A 21,683-nucleotide genomic window follows, 5' to 3' on the forward strand; every position below is an offset into this window, starting at 1 on the left:
CCGATGGAAGGGAGACGGAGAAGCTGCTGCTTATCAGTGATCTTCACAAAGTAGAAACTTTCCACGGGCCTCCCCAGATCACGATCACATCTGGTGCCCTTGAAGAGCTCAAAAGAGGAAGTTTTGGTTTGGTTGTAATGAATGAAGAATGCACAGAGACACGTCCAGGCAGCAGAGGGAGGAGGGAGTATCTGAGACCTGGAGGGGACTGAGGCAGCCTTTCTAGGCTAGATGTTAGCTCAGACTCTCACTCGGATTCCCAGTCAAGAGCATGAGGGTAGAACTTACTCCTGGGTGGGTGAATACCTCAGGCTGTCATGAGGACAATCCAGCGGCAGGTCTAGGTCAAAAACACAGACCCCGTGGGAAATATGTTTATGTGTCTATATGTGTGTTTCTAGTTAGAGAGGAAAGTGGAAAGGGAATGATTTGGGGGCACATCTTACACTGTCAATGTTAGAGAAAGCCAACATCCTTTCATCCAACTCTCCTACTTTGTAGATAAGAGAGTAGAGACTCAGGCAGGGACAGAGGTTGGCCTGAAGCTAGAACGCATACATGTGGCAGATGCAAATTTGAACCCAGGTAGCTAGACTCCCGGTTCCATCTCTCTGGATGGGGGCAAGTGGTGAAACAGTGGGGGGACTGGCAATTGGCTGGAAGGCATTGACCCGACCCTTCTCTCCCCCAGGACACTTAATCGGCACCTGCCACCACACGCTGCCATTCAAAGCACACGCTTCACTCATTTCACAGACAGAGGCTCAGTATGTTTTTGGATTTGACAAAGCCCAAAGCAGGGCAAGGGCTGCCGTAAGGGATGGAAGCTGGGAAGGGCTGAAGAGGACGATGGGGAGTGGAGGTGGACGGGATTTGTGGCTACGGCTCTTCAGTTGCTCACATGTGAGCAGAAGTGACCGTGCTGGGCCTTTAGTGGCCTGTGGGAGTGGGAGCCTTTCCTAAACCCCAGCTGAAGACAAAAGCCCACCCCTGACCCCCTCCCCCCACCCCTGTCCCTTCCTTAGTCTCTGGAGCTGGAGCAGTTAGGCTCAGTCATGGCGGCTGGTGCTGCTGACCATTTCTCGGCACAGGTGCCAGCCAAAGCTGGTCGCCCTAGTCCTCGCCTCCACAGATAGCCAGCAGGGCCTTCAGGAAGTCTCCAGAGGTGTCACCCTGGCAGGAGCAGAGGAAGAGCAATGAGTTAAAACAATCCTGATGGCCTCAATGCCCCTTCCTCCCAGCTGTTGTCAGCCTAATGTCTCCCAAACACACAAATGTGACCATGTCCCTTCTGTGGCTCCCCACTACCCTCAGGAAAATGTCCAAGCTCTCAGCCTGGCCTCAAGGCCTTTTGTGGTCTGACCCCCATGAAGCTTGGTGGCTTCACCCCCCTCCCCCACTTCTGGGAGCATCTAGGTTCATCTTCCTACTTTAATGCCTACCACTCCTGTGTCCAACATGCCCTCTGCACCACTCCCAAATCCTGCCTGGCCCCTGATGCCCCTTCTTCTGTGAAGTGTTCCTGCCCTCTGTTCTTCCCTTCCTCCTCCCACAGCCATTAACACATGCGCAAATGAGATTCCTTATTTGAACAGACACTGTGGAGCACTTACTGAGTACCAGGCCCTTGCAGGAATTTATGTGAATGTCATTGTGTTTTTGACACATAATATCTGGCCTCCAGCAGAACTGTGGGAGGCCAGACTCTCCCTCTTTTTAGAGTGGCTCCTGTCATTTTTATTTTTATGATATATGCTTTTTTTCCTCTTTTTTTGGTAAACTCATCATTATATCAAATCATCATCATTTTAAAAAATCATCATTATAAATAACGATGTAAGTCAAAGGAAAGATGATACAATAAAAATCTCCCATTCCTGACTTCTCTTTCCCCAAATCAAGAGAGAGCTACGATTACCGTTGTCTTGTGCGGGTTCCCAGCAACAATCTGAGCATATACTAATATGTATATGTGTAGAATGTCCCTTTTCTACACAAATGTACACATAGCACTCACACTATTCTGGGCATACTTTTTTTGGCTTAGAGGAGATCCGAAATCAGCAGATAGAGCCTCCTCAAGCTTTTTCATGGTTGTATCGTGTTCTATCGTATAGGTGTACCATACTTTCTTTAACCAGCTCTGTACAGAGGACTTCCAATATTTTGCTACATAAATATTCTCTTACACATCTTTGGGAACATGTGTAGCTAGGTCTATAGGATCAATTCCCACATACAGAAGCAGCAAGTCCAAAGTGTACGCATTTAACATTTTGAAAACTGCCAGACTACTCTTTAAAGATGTGCTAACAATGTACATCCTCCCCACCAAGTCTGTGTGAAGCATTTCCCAGTCTTGTCGGCCAAGCCCAGTATCAAACTTTAAGATCTTGGCCAACCTCGAAGCCAAAAAAATGGGCTCTGTAAGTGAAAGAAGTCAGATACAAAAGATCTCACATCACATGGTTCTATTTCTATGAAATAGCCAGAAAGGCAAATCTATAGAGACACAAAGTCGCTTGGCGGGCAGGGGTGGGAATAAGTAAGGAGGTACAAGGGATCTTAGTGGGGTGATGGAAATGTTCTAAAACTGGATTGTGGCAATGGTGCACAACTCATTAAGTTTGCTAAAAAAAATATTGGGTCACCTAGGTGGCTCCATTGGTTGAGAGTCTAACTTTGGCTCAGGTCACAATCTTACAGTCTGTGAGTTGGAGCCCCGCAGTGGGCTTTCTGCTGCCGGCACAGAGCCTGCTTTGGATCCTCTGTCCCGCTCTCTCTCTATGTCTCCCCTGCTCACGATCTCTCTCTCTCTCTCTCTCAAAAATAAATAAACATTTAAAACAGGTGCACTTTATGGTCTATAAATAATATTTCAATAAAGTCATCTTCAAAAAACAAAATAGGCTGTTTTATCTGGAAATCTTCCTTATAAACCTTTGAGCCATCTGGAATTTATTTTGGTATACACAATGAAGTAGGTCTTTCATTTATCAATGTCCTGACTGAGAACTCCTTGAGAAAAGACTATGGGAAGAGAAAGGACTTGTAATCTCATGGTCAGGGATCTGACACTCACGCCCCCTGCCCCACTGACCTCTAACCCCTCCCCCTTACTTCAATCGCTTGGTGGAGAGACTTGTCGTATTTCTCGATGAACTCCCGCCGGATGTTGAGCAGGTCGATCTCACTCCGGGAGATCATGATCCTGGTGAGGGTCTTCTCATCTGTGCCAGCACCCTGGTGGAGCCAGGTGAGAAGGAGACACAGGGCAGGAGAAGAAATAGGGTCAGGTCAGACAAGAGCTCATGGGTGTCTGTCTGCCTGTCTCTCTTTTCCCTCCAAACCAGGGTGGGGTATCCTGCCTCTGTCTTCCACAAGTAGTCCTGACCCTGCTTCCCTTGTGCCTGGGACTGGCCAGACAGGCAAAACCAACCTGTATGAACTGAATAGTATGCCCCCCAAATTCAGATCCACCTGGAATCTCACAACGTGACCTAATTTGGAAATAGGGTCTTTGCACATATAATGAGTTGAGGTCATATTGGATTAGGGCGGGCCCTAGATCCAACAGCTCGAGTCCTTGTAAGAGAGGACACATGGACGTACACACAGAGAAGGCCATGTGAAGATAAGGCAGAGTCTGACGGAGGCATCCAGAAGCCAGGAAACACCAGGATTCCTGGCAACCACCAGGTACTAGGAGAGACGCATGGGAGAGTTTTCCCCTCAGAGCATCTAGAAGGAACCTAACACCCTCATTTTTCACTGCTGGCCTCTTGAACCACAAAAAAATAAAATCTCTGTTGTCAATTTGTGGTGATTTGATAAAGGAGCCCTGGGAAATTAACAGGGGGCCCGTGCAGCAGGCACATGACATGGATGTGTGGGCAGCCACAGCCCACTTCGGCCCCCACGCAGCTCAGGAACACCAACTTGGGGGTCAAAGCTGGACGTGGTGAGCGCTCAATAAATGGCCATGATGTTTGGGGACTGTAGGCCGAGAGGGGTCTCAGGCTCATTCCCACAGTGTGCCCAGGCTCTGTGAGCAGCCAAGGGCAGTCCATTTACTGGGCTGAGAAGGTAGCCAGAGTGGCCGGGGTTTTCGGGAAGCCGGAGCTAGTCCCAGAGCCCAGCACTTGCTACTTTTGTGATCCTTCGTCATAGGAGGTGACACTGTGTCACCTACTGGAAGGTGAGTTCTAAGAGGGCAGAGATTGAGCCCCACTCAGCCCTGTGTCCCCAGAGCAAGTTTCTCAACCTTGGCCTTTGGGGCCGTGTCATTCTCCGTTGCGGGATCTGTCCTGTGCATTACAGGCTACTGAGCGGCGTCCCCGCTCCCATCCCATCAGAGGACAGCAACACTCCCCAGGTTGCGTCTGAACATTGCCAAATGTTCCCCTGGGGACAAAAATCACCCCTACTTGAAAGCTACTATCGTGGAGCCAGACATGAGGCAGATGCTGGTAAATACCAAGTGGGTGGACACAGTTGCCATGAGTCCTGACCCGGGGAACTGCACACACCCATGTTTGCGGGTGAGTACAAGGGCAGGAAGGGAAAGGAACAAACATGCAAGTTTACCTTCATGGATTTGTACAGTTTGTCGGCAAAGAAGAGAGGCTTGTTCTTGACACTTTGAACTGGTAGGAAGAGGAGAGAGATGCAGGAAACTTGGTCAGAGGTGGCGTGCCCAGACTAAGGGCCCCGGCTGTATCCGCCCACCTCCTCTCCCCCCAGCCTGGGCCTGCAGGGCATTGCCAACCCTGGGCTTGTCCTCAGGGCCTGACACCTTCCCTCCCCCTTCCCGAAGCCCCTCCTCCCGCTCATCCTAGACCTGGCTCTCACTGGGGTGCAGCTCAATCCTGCTGAGGTGCCTGCAGCTAACCAAGGTGAGTGGAGGACACAAAGGGAAGAAACCCTCAGAAGCCCAAGGCACGGGGACTCCAACTTCTAAGTGCATCAGAATCACTGGAGAGCTTGTTGAAAACTTGGGTTCTAGGCTCCACCCTACAGGCTCAGATTCAAGAAATATTTTGAGCGGCAGTTCTCAAAGGATGGTTCCTGGACAGCTACAGCAGCAGCATCTCGGAACTTGGTGGAAATGCAAATTCTCACGGCCCTCCCCAGATGGGCTGAGAATGCCACTCTGAAGGGAGGTAACCCACTTTGCCCAGGACATTTGGGGTTTTAGTGCAAATCAGAATGGTTGGCCTCCCTACTCTGGTGCAGCCCACTGTTTGAGAACTACTGATTTGGAGGAATATTATGCCAGAGAATGGGTGTCTGTTGGCCTAACTGAAGGCACCATGTGAATCCCAGGGGCTGACTCTTGCCCCAGAGCCTACACGCTCTAGCCTCACTGGCAGCCCCTGCCCCCCACCCGTCACCACCCCAGATAACGTCTGCCTGACTCTGCCGGTCCCTGCCCTTTCTCAAGGCCCAGGGGGTCTCCAGCCCTCAGCAGCTGCTGGATTTCAAGGCCCCAGAGCCCACACGAGGGTGTCTCAGGCAGCTCAGGGAGAGGGAATCAGACCCTAGTGCCAGAAAGCCAGAACGATTCTGGATATAAAGGTATCTCTGGGAGGAGGGCAGGGGGCAAGGGGCTGGAGTTGCATACCCCAAGGGCATGGTCACCCAAGATGTGGCCATGCACTGGCTCAGGAACCCATGGGAAAGATCGCATTGTACACTAACCTTCCCAACTCCTCATGTATAGCGTGCACACCCTAGTCTTGCAGGACACTGTGCCCCTACCCGATGTTGCCATGCCTCCCCCCGCCCCCCATTACCTCCCCAGGGAAAGCTGTTCCGTCATCCTGCCCTGCAGCCTGGAACAAGTCCTCACGCTACCCCACCAACCACACACTGGCAGGACCCCCGCAGCAGCAGGGGTTATTTTCCAGTAATAGTAGCTTAGGAAGTTGCCACGGCCACACTTGTCCAGGGAATCTGGCCACGTTCCCAGTGTCCCCAGAGCCTCCCCAGGACGTCCATCCCCTTCCTTTGGTCCCCATTAGTTACCAATGGCCACAAACACGTCCCTGACATCCCCTGACATCTCCTTCTTGATGGTGTGCTCCACGTCGTAGTTGGTCATCTTGACAAACTCCTGGAAGACTGGCCCCAAGAGAAGAGGGTGGGTGAACTTCAGTTCAGAGGGAGGGGAGAGATCACCCTTCCTCTTCCCCCCAGGCCATGCCCCAGGAAAGGGGGAAGGGGCAGCAGGTATGGCCACAGCCCAGGCCTAAATGCACTCACTGGGCAGGACTCACTGAGCCTCCTTGGGCTCAGAGCCAAATCTGTGTCACGTCAGACACAGCTCCAGAGCCTGAGACCAGTTCTACCCAGGCTGGGGTAGCAAAAGGAGCTTGGGTCCTAGCAAAGGCTCTGCCCTGAGCTCACTGAATGACCTTGGGTAATTCCCCTTCCCCCTTCTAGGCCTCCCTTTCCTCCTGTGTCAAGTTGGGATAGAGATTAATGTAAGTAATCATCATGATGACCCTGAGGAAGTTACTATGTGCCAGGCATCGCCCAAAGGGCTTTTCACGCATTATATTTTTCGTATCCTGACAACAATCGTGTAACCGTGTAAAATCCCAACTTATAGATGAGGGAGTTAAGGCACAGATATTCACTACCTCGCCCAAGGTCACACAGCTGGTAAGTGGGAGATTCATATGGAGGCAATCTGGCTCCCAAGTCCATTCTTTTAGCCACTAAGCTAGAGCACCTTGAGTGCCAGGCAAATGCACGTTAAAAGAAAAATGTCTTAGTGGACAGGGCGCTTCATTGAGCACCTAATGTCAGGGCCACCATGTACTGGTGTGCCCTGTGCATGTGACAGCCTGGGGCTCAAAGAGGTGCAGGCGGTCCTTGTGCCATTAGCGCCCCTCATTGCCTTGTTCCCAGCAGACATCAGCAAAGGTTCATGACACTGAACCTTCGAATCTTCAACACAATATTCTAGGCAGCCACTACGAATCTACTGAAGTGGCCTTGGAGGCGGAAGCCACCTGCCATCCCTTATCTCAGGCATCCCACCTGCTTCCCTAAGGAGGTGAAGGGGGTTGGTCTGGGGCTGAATGTTAGCGGTAGAGCCAGGACTCGACTCGGCACCAGCTACAATATTCTGGGGTAAGGAGTGGGCAACCGGCTCCTCTTGTCAGAGAGAACGGGGAGGCTCCCATCAGATCTGGGGAGCTTCCTGCTACATTGGGAAGGGAAGGGACTGAGACCTCACCTCTCCGGAGATGCTGATAGCTACGTGTGCACAGGATCGTCATGAAACGTGTCTCCAGGGAAGTTTTGTCTCCACTGGGTGTGTCTGCTATTTCCTGCAGAGACCAGGTGGGGGCAAGGAGTTGGGAGGGAAGACACCGGAAGGCCTTGGTTATTCACTTTCATGTCTTTGCCTAGGCTGAGGGCAACTACCTAAGGAGTCTGACGTTGGCCCCTTCTTCCTTCGTCAGCCTCCACCTTCCCCACCGCCAGTTCCCAGGAACCCTCTGGACTGACACAGAGGGGCTTAGCACCAGGCATTTCCACTCTGGCCTCAGGACCTCGAGACTGGGACCCAGGGGAGGGCAAATAGGTACCGGGCACGGGGACTCAGAGTTCTTCTGTCCTTAAGCCCTTCTGAAAGCCCCTCTGGGAAAGTGGGTCTGTCCATGTGCAAAGAAAACAGCCTAGCCAGTGTTTAGCCAAGTGCGGTAAACGGACACATGTATTTTGACACACCACATATACATGCTTCTACAATAGTCTTCCAGCCAGCCACTAGTTCCATTTATATTGACATTAAATTTCCCTTTAAGAGTTCATTTCAGATTTCAAAAGGGCCCCTTTAAAGAAAACTACCCACGGCTGATGGCGTGTGGCACAAATCATGTGGCAGGTGAGCGGCTGAAATGTGGGAAACACTTGCCTGGCCCATTTTTTACCCAGTGGGGTTCTTAAGAGGCCCTGAAGCGGGGAGAGAGAACCTGGGGGCAGCCCCAACCACTGCCTGACTGGCCGCTTGGCCCTTCCAGAGGCACAGTCACTCAGCCTTCGCTCAGAGAAGCCATGAAAATCCCCGCGAAGAACAGGACACTCACCAAGATCTCAGCAGCCACCTGAGAGCAGGGAGGAGAGAGAGGAGGGAAAGAGGGAAGGCTTGAGTCAGAGGAGGCTGGGAGAGGGTGGCTCAGGGGCTCTGGGGCCCTGGGGGCAGGGGCAGGGCGGAGGGAAAACACCTTTCCCTGATCTTTGGGCCAGAGCCCACAAGGGGGAGAGGCCTGGGAGTTAACTCTGAAGTATTCACCTGAGGGGTTGGGGCAGACACAGAACGGGGCACTCTACCTGGCACCCCCAGCCACCTAGGGCAACTCCAGCCCTCAGCACGCCTGTCTCCACAGAGCCGCCCAGAAGTTAGAGCAAGAGAAGTGCTGAATTCCCCACACCCTTTACCACAAGGGGGTCTGAGACCTGTCATTTCACCCCCTCAAGTTACAGCAGGAGAGACAGGAAAGCTGAGGTCAGGAAGGGAGGGGACTTGTGGGAGAAGGGCACAAAGCCAAAATCAGATGGGACGATGCCAGCTGTCCAGTCATTTTACAAGGGTGACTTTTAATCACTGTGCTATGCTGAGTCATTAGGGCACTATCTTGTTAGGCAAGCAGCAGCGCCCTGGAGTGCCTGGGAACAAAATACAGCCAGCCCTGTATTCCCTAGACTGGGTTTTGCCCTTGCCTGTTTCCCTGAAACTCTGCCGACCACTTTTTTCTATTGGGCAAACCAAAACCATCCTCTTTATAAACTTCACAATAGCCTTCACTCTTTCCGGCATATAAATGGGCAACGTCTTTCAGAATTTTAAATGCACCTGCCATTTGATCAAGTGGTTATGTGGCTAGGAGTGTGCCTTTATCAATAGATTGGCCAAAGCCATTCAAGATATAATACAAGGGTGTTCACTGCAGCATAACTTTGTGACAGAGAAAAACTGGAGACTGCTAATAGCCCGATGATTTGATAAGCACACTATGGCTACCCAATAATGGAAATCCATGCCACTATTAAAAAGAATATTATTTAAAGGGAAACTCTCATCAGCACAGTAGACTGATAAGGAGAGTTTCCCTTTAAATTAAGCAAAAAAATTAAGGATAGCATATGTGTATAACAATGTTCCTTTTATCTAGCTAAGAAAAGGCTTGGGGTGGGGGGGTGCCTGGATGGTTCAGGTGGTTAGATGTCCGACTCTTGGTTTCGGCTCAGGTTGTGATCTCAGTTTGTGGGATCGAGCCCCACATTGGCCTCTGCACTGACAACGAGGAACGTGCTTGGGATCCTCTCCCTCCCTCTCCCTCTCTGCTTCTCTTCCACTTGTGCTCTCTCTCTGTCTCTCTCAAAATAAGCAAATAAACTTAGGGGAAAAAAAAGGCCTGGAAAGCCAATCTTTAGAAAAAAAAAAAAAAAAAGTTTAGCTAAGGAAAGGTAAATGCACAGTCACACTTACGTATTTGGTGGTAAGCCAAGCTAGAGGCACAAGTCAAGATGGACAGTGGTTACCTTTGAAGAGAAGGGCTGGGAAAGCTTGTGCATTTTATTTTTCCGGAGATTTTATGTTCACATCTTCTCAATGTGCAAATACGTTCTTTTTATGCTTTCTTTTAATGTCAGATAGGTGTTGTTGGGGCTACTGGGATTATGGGATCCTTTTGGCTTTTATTCACCCCTTTTTATATTAAAAACTTGGTTGAAACATGAGGACATTACATACAGTGACATAAGCCAGTTACAAACAGGGAAATGCTGTTTGATTGCAATTGCACGCGGTCCCCAGCGTAGTGCGATTCACAGGGACAGAGGGTATGCTGGTGGTTGCCGGGGCAGGGGGAGGGGGGATGGGCAGTTACTGTTTAATGAGCACACAGTTTCAGTTTTACAAGATGAAAAGAGTTCTGGAGAGGGCTGGTGGTGATGGTTGCACAACACCGTGGATGTCCTTGACGTCACTGAACTGTATACTTAAAAATGGTTGAGATGGCAACTTTTACTATGTGTCATGTTTTATTATGTGTTATGTGCCTCTCACCACAATTTTTAAAAAGTGGTGCTAAAAATGCTAGCATTCTTTTAAAAAGAATCTGACGTGTCATTTTTCATTTATTTGAGCCAGAGGACCCCAGACATACTTGTTTTTTCAAAGCATCTTTAAGACAGTAATATGTGTAATACGAAAAATTCAGTGGGATGCTGAAATAATTTTCCAAACATTTGACACAAAGGCTTTTCCTTATTAGCCTAGCTACTTTGGGCAAAAATCAATCTGGGAAGTTCCTCCAAAAGTTAAACACAGGTATCATAGGACCCAGCAATTCCACTCCTATGTACCTAAGAGACATGAAAATATGTGCATACACAAACATGTATACATGTGGGGCATCTGGGTGGCTCAGTTGGTTAAGTGCCCAACTTCAGCTCAGGTCATGATCTCATGATTCATGAGTTCGAGCCTTGCGTCGGGCTCTGGGCTGACAACTCAGGGCCTGGAGCCTCTTGTGATTCTGTGTCTCCCTTCTCTCTGCCCCTCCCCCACTCGTGCTCTGTCTCTGTCTCTCAAAAATAAATACACATTAAAAAAATTTTCTAAAGCAAACACATACATGTGTTTATAGCAAGCAGCATTATTCTGAATAGCCCCAAAGTGGAAATAACCCAAATGTCAGTTAGCTGATGAATGGATTAAAAAAAAAAAAAGATGGGGTGCCTAGATGGCTTAGTTAGTTAAGCGTCTGACTCTGGATTTCGGGTCAGGTCATGATCTTCTCAGTTCTCGAGATCAGGGTCTGTGCAACTTGGAGCCTGCTTGGGATTCTCTCTTTCTCTCTCCCCCCCATCCTTCCCCCCCCAAACATGTGCTCTTTTTCTCTCCCTGTCTCAAAATGAATACATAAACTTAAAAAAAGGTGATATATACATACAATGAAACATTATTTGGCAGTGGGAAGGAATAAAGTACTGATATATGATAAACGTGGATGAACACTGAACATACTAAGTGAAAGACACCAGTCACAAAGGGCCACATATTGTATGGCACCATTTATATGAAACGTGTAGAATGGGTGAATCTATAGAAACAGAAAGTAAGTTAGTGGTGACTCAGGGCTGGAGGGTTGGGAGGAAATCAGAAATAAGTACAACATGTACAGAGTTTCTTTGGGGGGTGATGAAATGTCCTAAAATTGATGGTGGTGATGGTTGCATTCAATCTGTGAAGATGCTAAAAGTCATTGAAGCATAGGCTTTAAGTGGGTCAATAGTATGGTATACGAATTATATTTCAATAAAACTGTTATATTAACAAATAATAGCCTGGGGATTGAGGTATCCCAAACTGGCACCAATTCTTCACTCTGAGTCTCCAGTAATCAGATTGCCTATATTATTTGTTGCTCAAACTGGAACATGGGGAGGATGGAAAGGAGGCTATCGGCAATCCCTATGGGGCAACAGGTGAACACTGCACACACACACACACACTGTAATAACAGACCCGGACTTCCGAGAGCTTGGGGGTGTGCTGGACACCCAGGGTAGAGTGTGGGAAGGAGAAGGTATAAAACAAACAGTGCCAAGTACTGATATGCATTATCTTTCTAGGAGGAACCTGGCTCTGCAGACCAAATGCCTTCAATTTTTGTTTTTGTTGTTTTTAAATGTTTCTTTTGAGTGAGAGAGAGAGAGAGAGAAAGAAAGAAAGAAAGAAAGAAAGAAAGAAAGAAAGAAAGAAAGAAAGAAAGAAAGGGCATGAGCGGGGAAGAGGCAGAGAAAGAGGGACAGAGAGAATCCCAAGCAGGTTCTGTGCTGTCAGCACAGAGCCTGATGCAGGGCTCGATCTCATGAACTGTGAGATCATGACCTGAGCCAAAACCAAGAGTCAGACGCTCAACTGACTGAGCCACCCAGGTGCCCCTCTACAGACCAAATGCCTTCAATTTTTGTAGACATTTTCCTCTGGCTTTCCCATTTTTCCTCTAGAAACCTATTTAAGGAAAACATTCCTGCATATGATGGAAGAATTGGTGACCAGGAAGAGGGTTGGTTAAAGAAAGTTTGGTAGCTCCTTAAATGGAATAGTACATGGCCATGAAGGGATGTCAATTTTTAAAAATAGGAACAGTGCTCACAGAATATTAATTTTTAACTGTTATACATCAGGAATGCATTTTTATATACACATAAAAAGATAACTAAAGTGATATATTCCAAAATACAAGCAATGGCTATTACTAGTAGGTTATGGATTTCTTTCTTTATTTTGGCTCGTCTCTATTTTCTAGAGGCTCTACAGAGGAATATGTATTACTTTTGAAACCAAGTATTCTGGCTCGAAGAAAATGAGCCCACATGAAGACTAATCAGGGTCTAGCATCTGTGAATCTGGACGGGCAGCTGAGTTGGGCAGGCCTCCGTGTTTCCGCCCAGGTTCTCTCTCACCCCTTCGTCCTTGCAGTGTTAGCCAGCGTGGCCCACCACTGTCCCCTGCTGGCCATAACTGGAAGCACAGCCCCATAGGTAGGCCCCAGGTGGACTCATTCCCTAGAGGATGAATTTCAGGGCGGAGGATGGATTTGGGGTGAGCTCTAAGGAGGAAGCCACGTTCAAATACCCTCAAGGGCACAATGAGACTGTTCGTAGTAGTACTTAATACACGTATATTGAATAAGTGAACGAAATGTGGCCTCAACAGGCCGCCCCAGGGGCTGGGTTCCCAGGCTAGCCCCCATAAATATGCCCACATGTAGCTGGAAAACCACATTTAAACGGAGCCCTGCAGCTTCTGACACCTGCATCCCAAACCAGGGGCCACACAACTGGAAAGCAGCAGCCACCTGGTCTGGAAGCTGCAGGGAAATTGCCATACTGGGTCCTGTATTAGCATAAACTTTGGAGTCAGGCAGGCCTGGATTCAAGTCACACCACAGCCACTTAGAAACCAAACCCTTGGATAGGAGCTTCATTTTCCTCCCATAAAAAAGGGAATATGATCAAGTATAAAACAGTCTTAGCATCATGCTTTGTATTGGTATGCATTTTATAGTTTCGTAACCATTGGGTTATAGCTAAGGATTCTCGCAGCTCAGATGCTGGTATAACACTCCCCACTCTGCTGTTGGCGGAGCAGGTGTCGGAGCTGGTGCCTCCATCCCCAATCCATCAGGGTTCTTTTCAACCCACCAACTGTAAAGGAAGCGGGGCCAGATCCCAGTCTGTGGTGTCTGTGCCCAACGCCTGGACCTGGGTCAGGCCAGAGGGTACTGGGAGCAAGGCACAGGTGAGTGGGGACAGTGCACACGGCCTCAGGAGGGACTGCCCAACCATAAGGACTCTCAGGGATGATGGATTTGGGGTTGTCCAGTCTCCAGACCTCACGCGCCCCAGCCTAAGGAGCAGGACAGAAGCAGAGCAGCTAAGAGACCTAAGAGAACCCTTGACTCCATTATTCATTTAATATTAAATATTTACTGAGTTCTGACCATGTGACACTTTGGATACATCAGTGAGCAGGACAAAGATCCCAGCCCCGGATGAACTCATTTTCTAGGTTTTTCCAGGACACTTCCTTCAATCTTGGTTCCATTTCATAAATAATAAACTCGAGACCATTAGCACTCAGGGCCCCTTCCCAGCAAGTTCTGGACCTGCTCCCTCTGGGTCAATTCTACCTGGGCCATTGATTTGCTGTGTGACTTTCAGAAGTTATTCATCCTCCCTGGGCCTCCATTTTCCCACTGTAACATGAGGAGTTTGACCCGGATGATCTATAAGTCCCTCCCAGCTCTGAAGGTCTGAGGGCTCTCAGTCTACTCTTCACCCAGGAAATGCCAGTAGGACCAGCACCACAGTCGTGAGAATCTTTCTGGAAGTTGTGAAAACACTCAAAGTCTTGCTTCTAAGGGGTAGAGAGGTGCAAGGGATCCATGAGTCTAAGTATCCACCAATGTCAGCCATGTCCCTGGCAGGGGCCTTCCCCACTCCCAGACAGCCAAGGCCTGGCACGGACGGATGTCAGCTACAGCCGCTTGGGGGGGTTCTCACCTGGGCATCTTCCCGGGCCTGGTCCCGGTCTTCTCCTCCCTCCTCACGGTTCCCCTGCAGCAGGACCAGCGAGAAAGATCAGTCCCCACACATCCACCCTCTTTACCCCTCAGCAGCCACAGGATGTTGGCTCAGCTACTCTGGCTCTCCGAACCCTTTCTCTCAGCTTTCACATGGGGGCAATAATCCTGCCCTCAGAGCGAGGCTGTTGTGAATGTTAAATCTGAAGGTACTTAGCTCAGGGCGACTCGGACATAATGAGCTTGCAGTGCTGTGTGTCGGGGCCTGGCGACCGGGTTGCAGGAAGTCAGGCGATGGTGAAGGAAGCTTGTGGGTCATATGGAGGTCACCCACGTGGCTGCCCTATGAGCTGGGGGCCCAAAAAGCTGGGCTGAGGGTCACTGGGGAGGGCCTGCTGGGAGAAGGTGGCACCAAGCCAGCTTTGAAAACTGAACAGTGAGGGGTTCCCGGGTGGCTCAATCAGTTTAAGTGTCTGGCTCTTGGCGGCTCAGGTCATGATCTCAAAGTTCATGGGATCAAGCCACACGTCAGCCTCTGAACTAACAGTGCAGAGCCTACCTGGGATTCTCTCTCTCCCTCTCTCTCTGCCCCTCTTCTGCTTGTGTGCTCTCTCTCTCTAAATAAATAAACTTAAAAAAAAAAAAAGAAAGTGAACAGTGGGAGAAGGCCTTACATGAGACAGTCATGGTCTCAGCAGTGGGACTGAGAAGGCACGTGGGTGGGGAAGACACCCTTTCTTCATCAGGACTGGGCTCCTAGCTCCCTGCCATCGTCCCAGGCCCCCGGGGGGGGGGGGGGGCGTGAACTCACTCACCGTGGCCAGAGAGACGAGGATCCTCTTGAAGTGTCCAGACGTATCTGAGCTCAAAGCATCCTCAAGGGACTTGTGATAGTCTGAGACAGAGAGAGGGTGTGTGGGCAGCTACTGGGCAAGGATGGGGGGCTGCTTCTAGAACCTCAGACTTGAGCCAGAGCGCATTGGCAGGAGTGGTGGGGATGAAGGAGTTTGTGGTTGGTTCTTGGGAGCATCCAGCCATGGAATTGTGGATCGCGACACTGATGCCTCCAGTCCATCGCCTCCCTCCCCCTGTCCCAGCTGAGGACTCTGGGAATCCTGCCTCTCCTGCTTTATAGCCTCCCTGTCTTCCCTCCTGCAGGACAGGTGTCAGACCCACGAGCAGGGCTCAGGCCGTGTCACTACCCTGCTCAAAAGGTCTACCGCTTTAAAGCCGCTTATAAGGGGAAAGTTTAAACGTTTTTGATGGGTACTCAAGATTCTTTAAAATAATATTGTGACCAAGCACAGGCCTTCTGAATGAGGGCTCAGAGTGACTGCACAGGCCGCCCACCCAGGATGCTGCCCTCCTGTCCCCCAGAGGCCTGGACATTCTCTCCTCTGTTTCCTCCAGGCCTTCGTGGAGCTGGGACTCTCTGCCTGGGGCACCCTTTCCTCAGACACAGAGCTGGGCACACCCAGGGGCTTATCACAGCCTCGTGCCTGAGCGAGGGGAGATGGGGCAGAGCAGTGGGGTGATGTCAGAGCTGGAGAGGTCACTCTTCTCCCACCACCTCCCAGCGGCACTGGGCCCAAGGCTTCCCACACTCACCTTCCTTATAGGCCTCACAGATGGCCCGGATTTCCGCATTGGTCCGAGTAGCGAGGATTTCGATGAGAGCCTTTTCATCTGTGCCAGCTCCCTAGAATGTGAAGACAAAGAGCACTTGAGCCACAGCCCTGATCCCCATCAGAGGCCTGAGGGGCCCCGGCCAAGGAGGTCCCTGGTCCAAGAAACCACCCAGGAGGCAATCACACAGACCACCAAGCCTTCCTGGACTTTCTCCTTACCCCTAGACCAGAGATAGCACAATCACAATGGAACATGCCAGCTTGTCAAGATTTCCAGAACCTTCCATGAGAAGTGCTTTGGGCCAAAAATTTAAAAGAAAAGAGTATGTGGTATATGGGTATGTGCATATAAAAAGGCATATACACATATGTCTCTGAATATAAATATTTATACATAAGGGTATAAAAAGAATTAGAAGTAATGCATCACAGTATAATAGTGATTATGGTCTCTGGGTGGGCGAAGGCTCACAGGTGATTTCTAGTTTCTTCTTTTTTTGCTCTGTATTTTCTCACATATTATTTTGCCAGAAGAAGAAAGTTTTGTGCTTTAAGGAAAAAAACATGCCGTATTTGTTTATATTTGGATTTGATGAGTGATCTATGGACAGATACATTAGGCCCTCTGGATGAAGATAGCTTGGGGGGATGTGCTACTCAAAGGTCCCCACTTTGGGGGAAGGGAGGGAGGTGAACAAGACAGATCAATCGATAGATTCAAATATCTGTTAAACACCTGCAATGTGCCAGTCACTGAACAAGCTGCTGCGGCCACAACTATAAAAAAAAAAAAAAAAAAGTAAGGCGCGTTCACTGCCCTTGGAGGTTACTGCCTGCTGGGCGGCCAGTCCGTGGGTTCTCTGACCTCAAGCAGACTGAGGCTCACTGAGATCTTAACAGGCTCTTTATTAAAAGCAAGCACGTGGGGAAGACAGCCTGATCCTCAGAGCATCCTAAGACCCAGGGTCTAGCCCCACCCTTCCCTTCCCCGAGCTCACAGATGTGCTGGGCCTCCCTCAGTTTCCCACTTGTAAACTGTGGGAATGGAAAGCGTTAGGTCAGGTTAGCTCACTGGTCCCTTCAACTTCTAAACTCCGTGTTCTCAAATCATTTGCTTTTTTGTCGGCGCATTTTAAATGGACAATAATCTCGATTTGCTTTGCCCAGGGAATGTCTGTTTTCTTCTCTTAATCCTCAATGGGCCAAAAGCCCTAGTGGTTTCATGTGGTTGTCGGGTCAGGCTCTAGAGTCAGACAGAGTTGTTCTGAATCCCCGCCCTGTGATTTCATAATGCTGTGACTTTGATCAAGTAATTTGGCCTCTGAACATGAGTTTCCTCACTTGTAAAACGGGGACAAAGTAAAAGCCTTGCCTTGTGGGTTGAGACAAGCAGCTGAGCTAGTATATGGAGCCAGGGACAGGTTACTGGATGCTCCTAGAAAGGAGACCAGTCCCGGGTACAGCTGCTGCCTCGGGAAGAAAAGCAGCTCCAGAAAACAGCTGCACCAGGACATAACGCCCTTTCTTGCTAACCAATCACAAGGGCAGGTCTTCAGAGTTAATAGTGCCCTCCATGCCCATGACCTTGCTTGACCCACTCTAATGTCTGAAGGGCAGGGATGACTGCTCCCATTTCACAGCAGAAGGCATGGAAACTTAGTGCAAGTGGCCCAACATCACACAGTAAGTTAGTGGTGAGGCCGGACTAGAATACAGAATCCAACTGCTGTCGTTTTCCTTCCAGATCCATTCTGCTTCCTCTACTGCTCCCTGAGATCCCAGTGACACCACCCATCACTGGGCATGTGACCTCACTTGCATCAACCAGAGTAGAAGCCAAGATTTTGGCGGAACGCCGAGGAAGAAGGAACAGAGGTGCTAGCTGGTAGGACAGACACCAGCTGTCCTACTGTCTATCACGAGGAGAAACGGTTTCTGAGAGTGAAGCTACCACAGAGGGTAGACAACCAAGGTGGGGCAGAGATAAGAGGCCACATACCATTATTTGAGTCCCTGGACTCAGCCATGTCTAAAACCAGATGGGAGTCCTCTACCTTTCAGTTATAGGAGCCAACACCCCCTTTGGTGTTCATGCTAGTTTGAACCGGGCGTGGGAAGGGCTCGGCCAAGGAGCTACAGCCCAGCCATTTGGGCTTGTGAGGAGCACCTGTGTCCCCCCACCACCTGCAGACTAGACCCCATCCCGTCGGTGCCCACACCATACCTCCATGGCCTTCTTCAACTGCTTGGCATCGTAATGGGCCGGTGGCATCATGAGCCCCAGAATCAGCCTCGCCAGGTCTCCAGAGATCTCCGACTTCAGGTCAGCCATCAAGTCCTACAAAAGGCAGGGCTGAGGTCACGCCAACATCAGCACTTGCTCACATGTGACCCAGGATAGGGAGGAGATATGGAATGAAGAAATAGGGGCTCCATGTGAATGCAGGGGATAGAGGGAGACTGTCTTTGCTGCTGTTTGTCTTTGTTTACTATTTAGAGGACGCTAAAGAGGGCGGGATAAAAAAAAAAAAAAAAAACCAGCAGGAAGACCCACTCTCCTTGGAGGCAAGGAGGCGGGCAAGGAAAGGGACATGCCAAAGGACATTGTTTCCATCCCGGGGGAAAGTCGCCAGCATGACACCAAGGCACAATAATCACTGACGCTCAGCCTTGGGGCCTTGAAGCCTCTGGAGCTCTGAGATCCAGAAAATGCTACGTGAAAACAACTCATGTCCTTCATCTCTGCCCCCAGGTACTGATCACAAGGAAGCGGGGGATGGAGAGAACGTGTTGTAGGCAGCCCGAAACCGACGTGGGAGATACTCCAAGAACACGGGAGCCACAGGGAGCCACAGGAGCCCCGGTGCCATGAAGACCCAGGTGCCCAACTGTGCAGAGCTGGCAGTGACAGGCCACGCCCCTGGGAGGAGGGAGGGTGCGGGCCCCGGGTCCCCGGCTGAAGCCTCACCCGGCCAAAGTGTGACTTGAAGGTCTGGCGGATCTGCTGCCGCTGGGCGTTGCTGCGGTGCGTGATGATGTCGATGATGGTGTCCTCATCAGTTCCTGAATCACCAAAGCCACACGGCTCAGAGGGAGGCCCGTGGCCCAGCTTCCCCACGTCCCCCCACGGATGGGCTGTCCCAATCTTAGTCAGGGTAGAAGCCTGGCTAGGGCCCCTGAGCACCTGCAGGAAGCCTGACTCTGGCCCAAGCCACTGACTGCCCCAAGGTTCCTCCTGGCATTTCCATCTGTCTGCTCACTGGCTGAGAAAAAGACCCCCAGAGGAGCGGGGAGCCCTGGGTTGAGAGTCAGGGCCTCCAAGTTCCAGCCCTGGTTCTGGCAATGGCTGAGCAGGTCCTGGCCCCTTTCTGAGGCTCAATTTCCACACCTATCCCCTGAAGAGCCCGGAGTAGTTACTAGGGGATCCTTCTAGCCTGGCAATCTAAATCCCATGGGGACCCCATGTCCCTCCTCTTCAACTCCCTGGAAACTGGAGCCCAAGTCCTTCTAACCACAGCAAGTTGACTCTGGGAGACATCAGGATACCACCTCCAGCCTCTCAGATTAATGCCTTGGACCTCAGACCTGGCACAGGACTGTACCTTTCACAAGTGCTTTTATATCTGTCATCTTACAGTCCTAGCTGTGCTCGGTAGATATTATCATTTTTTTTTTTAATTTTATTTTTTTTAACGTTTATTTATTTTTGAGACAGAGAGAGACAGAACATGAACGGGGGAGGGTCAGAGAGAGAGAGAGAGAGAGAGAGAGAGAGACAGAATCTGAAACAGGCTCCAGGCTCTGAGCTATCAGCACAGAGCCTGATGCGGGGCTCGAACTCACGGACTGTGAGATCATGACCTGAGCCGAAGTCGGCCGCCCAACCGACTGAGCCACCCAGGTGCCCCGATATTATCATTTAGATATTATCATTCCCAGGAAACAAATGAAGATGAGGCCCAGAAAGGAGAGAACTTAAGCCAAGGCCCCTGGGAGATGCCGTTAGACGGACTGGGGGGAGAAAGGACGACAGTAGCCAGATTCTGGATGTTCTGTGCCTGCTGGCCTTTCTGAGAACAGGGCATCTGTCCAGAGTGGTTCTTCCCACGCATTCCAAATGGAGAATGCGATGTGATAACCAGCAGGGGGCGCTCTCATCCCAGAACTGGGACTCTTGGATCAATGGGTCCACATCTCTTCTTTTACACATGGCGGGGAGGGGGTGGACACTTGGAGGGATTGAAGGACTTGCCTAAAGTTACACAGTGAGTCTAAGGCAAAGCCAGTGGGAGAACCCAGGCTTTATAACCTAGTACTTTCTTCTGCACTAGAAAGGGCTTGTGCCAAATTCCTTACAAACCTCCTCACTCCCCAGCTCCCTACGCTCAGGGAGCCAGGAGTCTCCTCTGGAGGTTAGAGACTTATGTAAAATTTGCCTCATTCTATGGACCCTCCTTTGAGGCCTGAGCTCTTACTCCTGCCTGGCCCGCTGCCAAACATGCCATGCCCGCTGCCCCAGAGGCCAGCCTGCCCCCTTCGTGTCCCCTTACCAAGTCCCTTCATGGCCTTCCGCAGCGCTTTGGCATCTGCATCAGGGTTGAAGTTATCGGCTGGACGCACAGTTCCCTTCAGCTGCAAGAAGCAGAAAGAGACTCAGCAGGTGCCTGCAGGCCCCCCTGGGGGCCAAGCCACTAGAGGAGCATGCAAGGGAAGGGAGGCTTTCCCCACAAGCCCCAAACCAAGCAGCTTGGGGGGAGAGAGGCAGGGGTGAAGGCACAGCAGACAGGCCCCTGCCCTACAGCTGAGAAAGAGAGAGGAGGAGAGACAGACCCAGGCCTGGGAGCAGGGCAAGTGCTGGTCAAGGGAAAAGTAGCCAGCTTCCTGCCCCAGGAAGTCAGCTCTGTCCTAGCTCCACTGGGGCCTCCCCAGTCCCTTAGAACTGTGCCCTGTCCCCAAGGCCCTCCTGCCTCTTAAAGAGTTCCTCCCTGTGAAAAGGTAACCAAAATATCCTGAAATACCAGAACAGAATCTCCCAAATTTCAGTCACTCCTAAGTGAGATTCCTGATGTCATATTTGCATACATCCTGTTATTTCTTCATATTTTTATGTAATTCAACTTTTCTGTTTTACTTAAATGCATTCATTTTTAAGTACATTGAAATACTCCTAAAGGGCAAGGAGTTTTGTTCATTTTGTTCTTGGAGATATCCGAAGTATCCACAACAGAAGTAAGCACTCAAAAAATATTTGCTGAATGAATGAAAATAACTTTACACCGCTCTCATGAAGAGGAAATTGGTATGATGTGCCATAAACAGATGATAAGCCATGAAAACAAATGTAAGAAAGAGAAAACCACGACGTTGTCAAACATCACCAAATTTAACGAGACGCCGTTGCTCGCCAAAAGCTCTGAACTTGAAGCCGGCTCTCTCAGCTGTTTGTGAAAAAGGAAAGCTGGGGAGTGTGGCACCCAATGGGGCCTCTCTGACAAAATGAGTTGCGTTGATGAAATCGAAAAGGAGTAATGCTCTCACTCCGTGAGGTTCAGTCTTATTTAATGCCGCGGAGGCTCCCCACCTCCACACTAATTGATTTCTTATATAATTTAAGGTCATCTGCAATGACAGCTCTTGCCTTGTAATTTGGGAAATGCTGTTCTAGAGCATCAGAGCTCAAGAGCCCTGGGAAGGCACTGAGCTTGCTGTGTCTAACACCTCATTCTAAACATGGAGACAGAGGCCCAGAAAGAGGGGGCTTGGTAAGTGAGTAACAGATTGCAAGGTTCCAAACGTTTTCACGTGGACCAAGTGTACCAGGGCCTGGAACGGTTTGCCCCAAGTACTTCTGTGGACCTTGGGTCTCCGGGTGGTCAGAACAACCTCGAATCGTCCTGTGCCCCTCCGGGTGCCCCTCTGCTCTGTTTTCATGCCTCCAAAG

The 21,683-nt window shown here is 50.1% G+C and overlaps 1 protein-coding gene across 2 annotated transcripts in view; it reads right to left on the minus strand.

Moving 5' to 3' along the window:
- Positions 1 to 748: 748 nt before the first annotated feature.
- The window catches only part of ANXA6 (annexin A6), a 49,235-nt gene continuing 28,300 nt past the window's right edge, over positions 749 to 21,683 (minus strand). Inside the window, exons 15-26 of one of the 2 annotated variants that reach the window (XM_019464459.2) lie at positions 20,293 to 20,374; positions 18,711 to 18,805; positions 17,967 to 18,080; positions 15,723 to 15,813; positions 14,930 to 15,009; positions 14,095 to 14,148; positions 8,103 to 8,120; positions 7,247 to 7,340; positions 6,028 to 6,123; positions 4,588 to 4,646; positions 3,121 to 3,243; positions 749 to 1,173 (exon numbers count right to left, since the gene is read on the minus strand). In XM_019464459.2, coding sequence (XP_019320004.1) covers positions 1,114 to 1,173; positions 3,121 to 3,243; positions 4,588 to 4,646; positions 6,028 to 6,123; positions 7,247 to 7,340; positions 8,103 to 8,120; positions 14,095 to 14,148; positions 14,930 to 15,009; positions 15,723 to 15,813; positions 17,967 to 18,080; positions 18,711 to 18,805; positions 20,293 to 20,374 — 966 coding nt within the window. In that variant the 3' untranslated portion in view covers positions 749 to 1,113. The remainder of the gene's footprint in view (positions 1,174 to 3,120; positions 3,244 to 4,587; positions 4,647 to 6,027; positions 6,124 to 7,246; positions 7,341 to 8,102; positions 8,121 to 14,094; positions 14,149 to 14,929; positions 15,010 to 15,722; positions 15,814 to 17,966; positions 18,081 to 18,710; positions 18,806 to 20,292; positions 20,375 to 21,683) is intronic. The other variant, XM_019464461.2, reaches the window with a different exon arrangement.

Source organism: Panthera pardus, unplaced genomic scaffold (assembly GCF_024362965.1).
Source record: "Panthera pardus isolate Hobbes unplaced genomic scaffold, ASM2436296v1 HiC_scaffold_2, whole genome shotgun sequence".
NCBI classification, from domain to species: domain Eukaryota; kingdom Metazoa; phylum Chordata; class Mammalia; order Carnivora; family Felidae; genus Panthera; species Panthera pardus.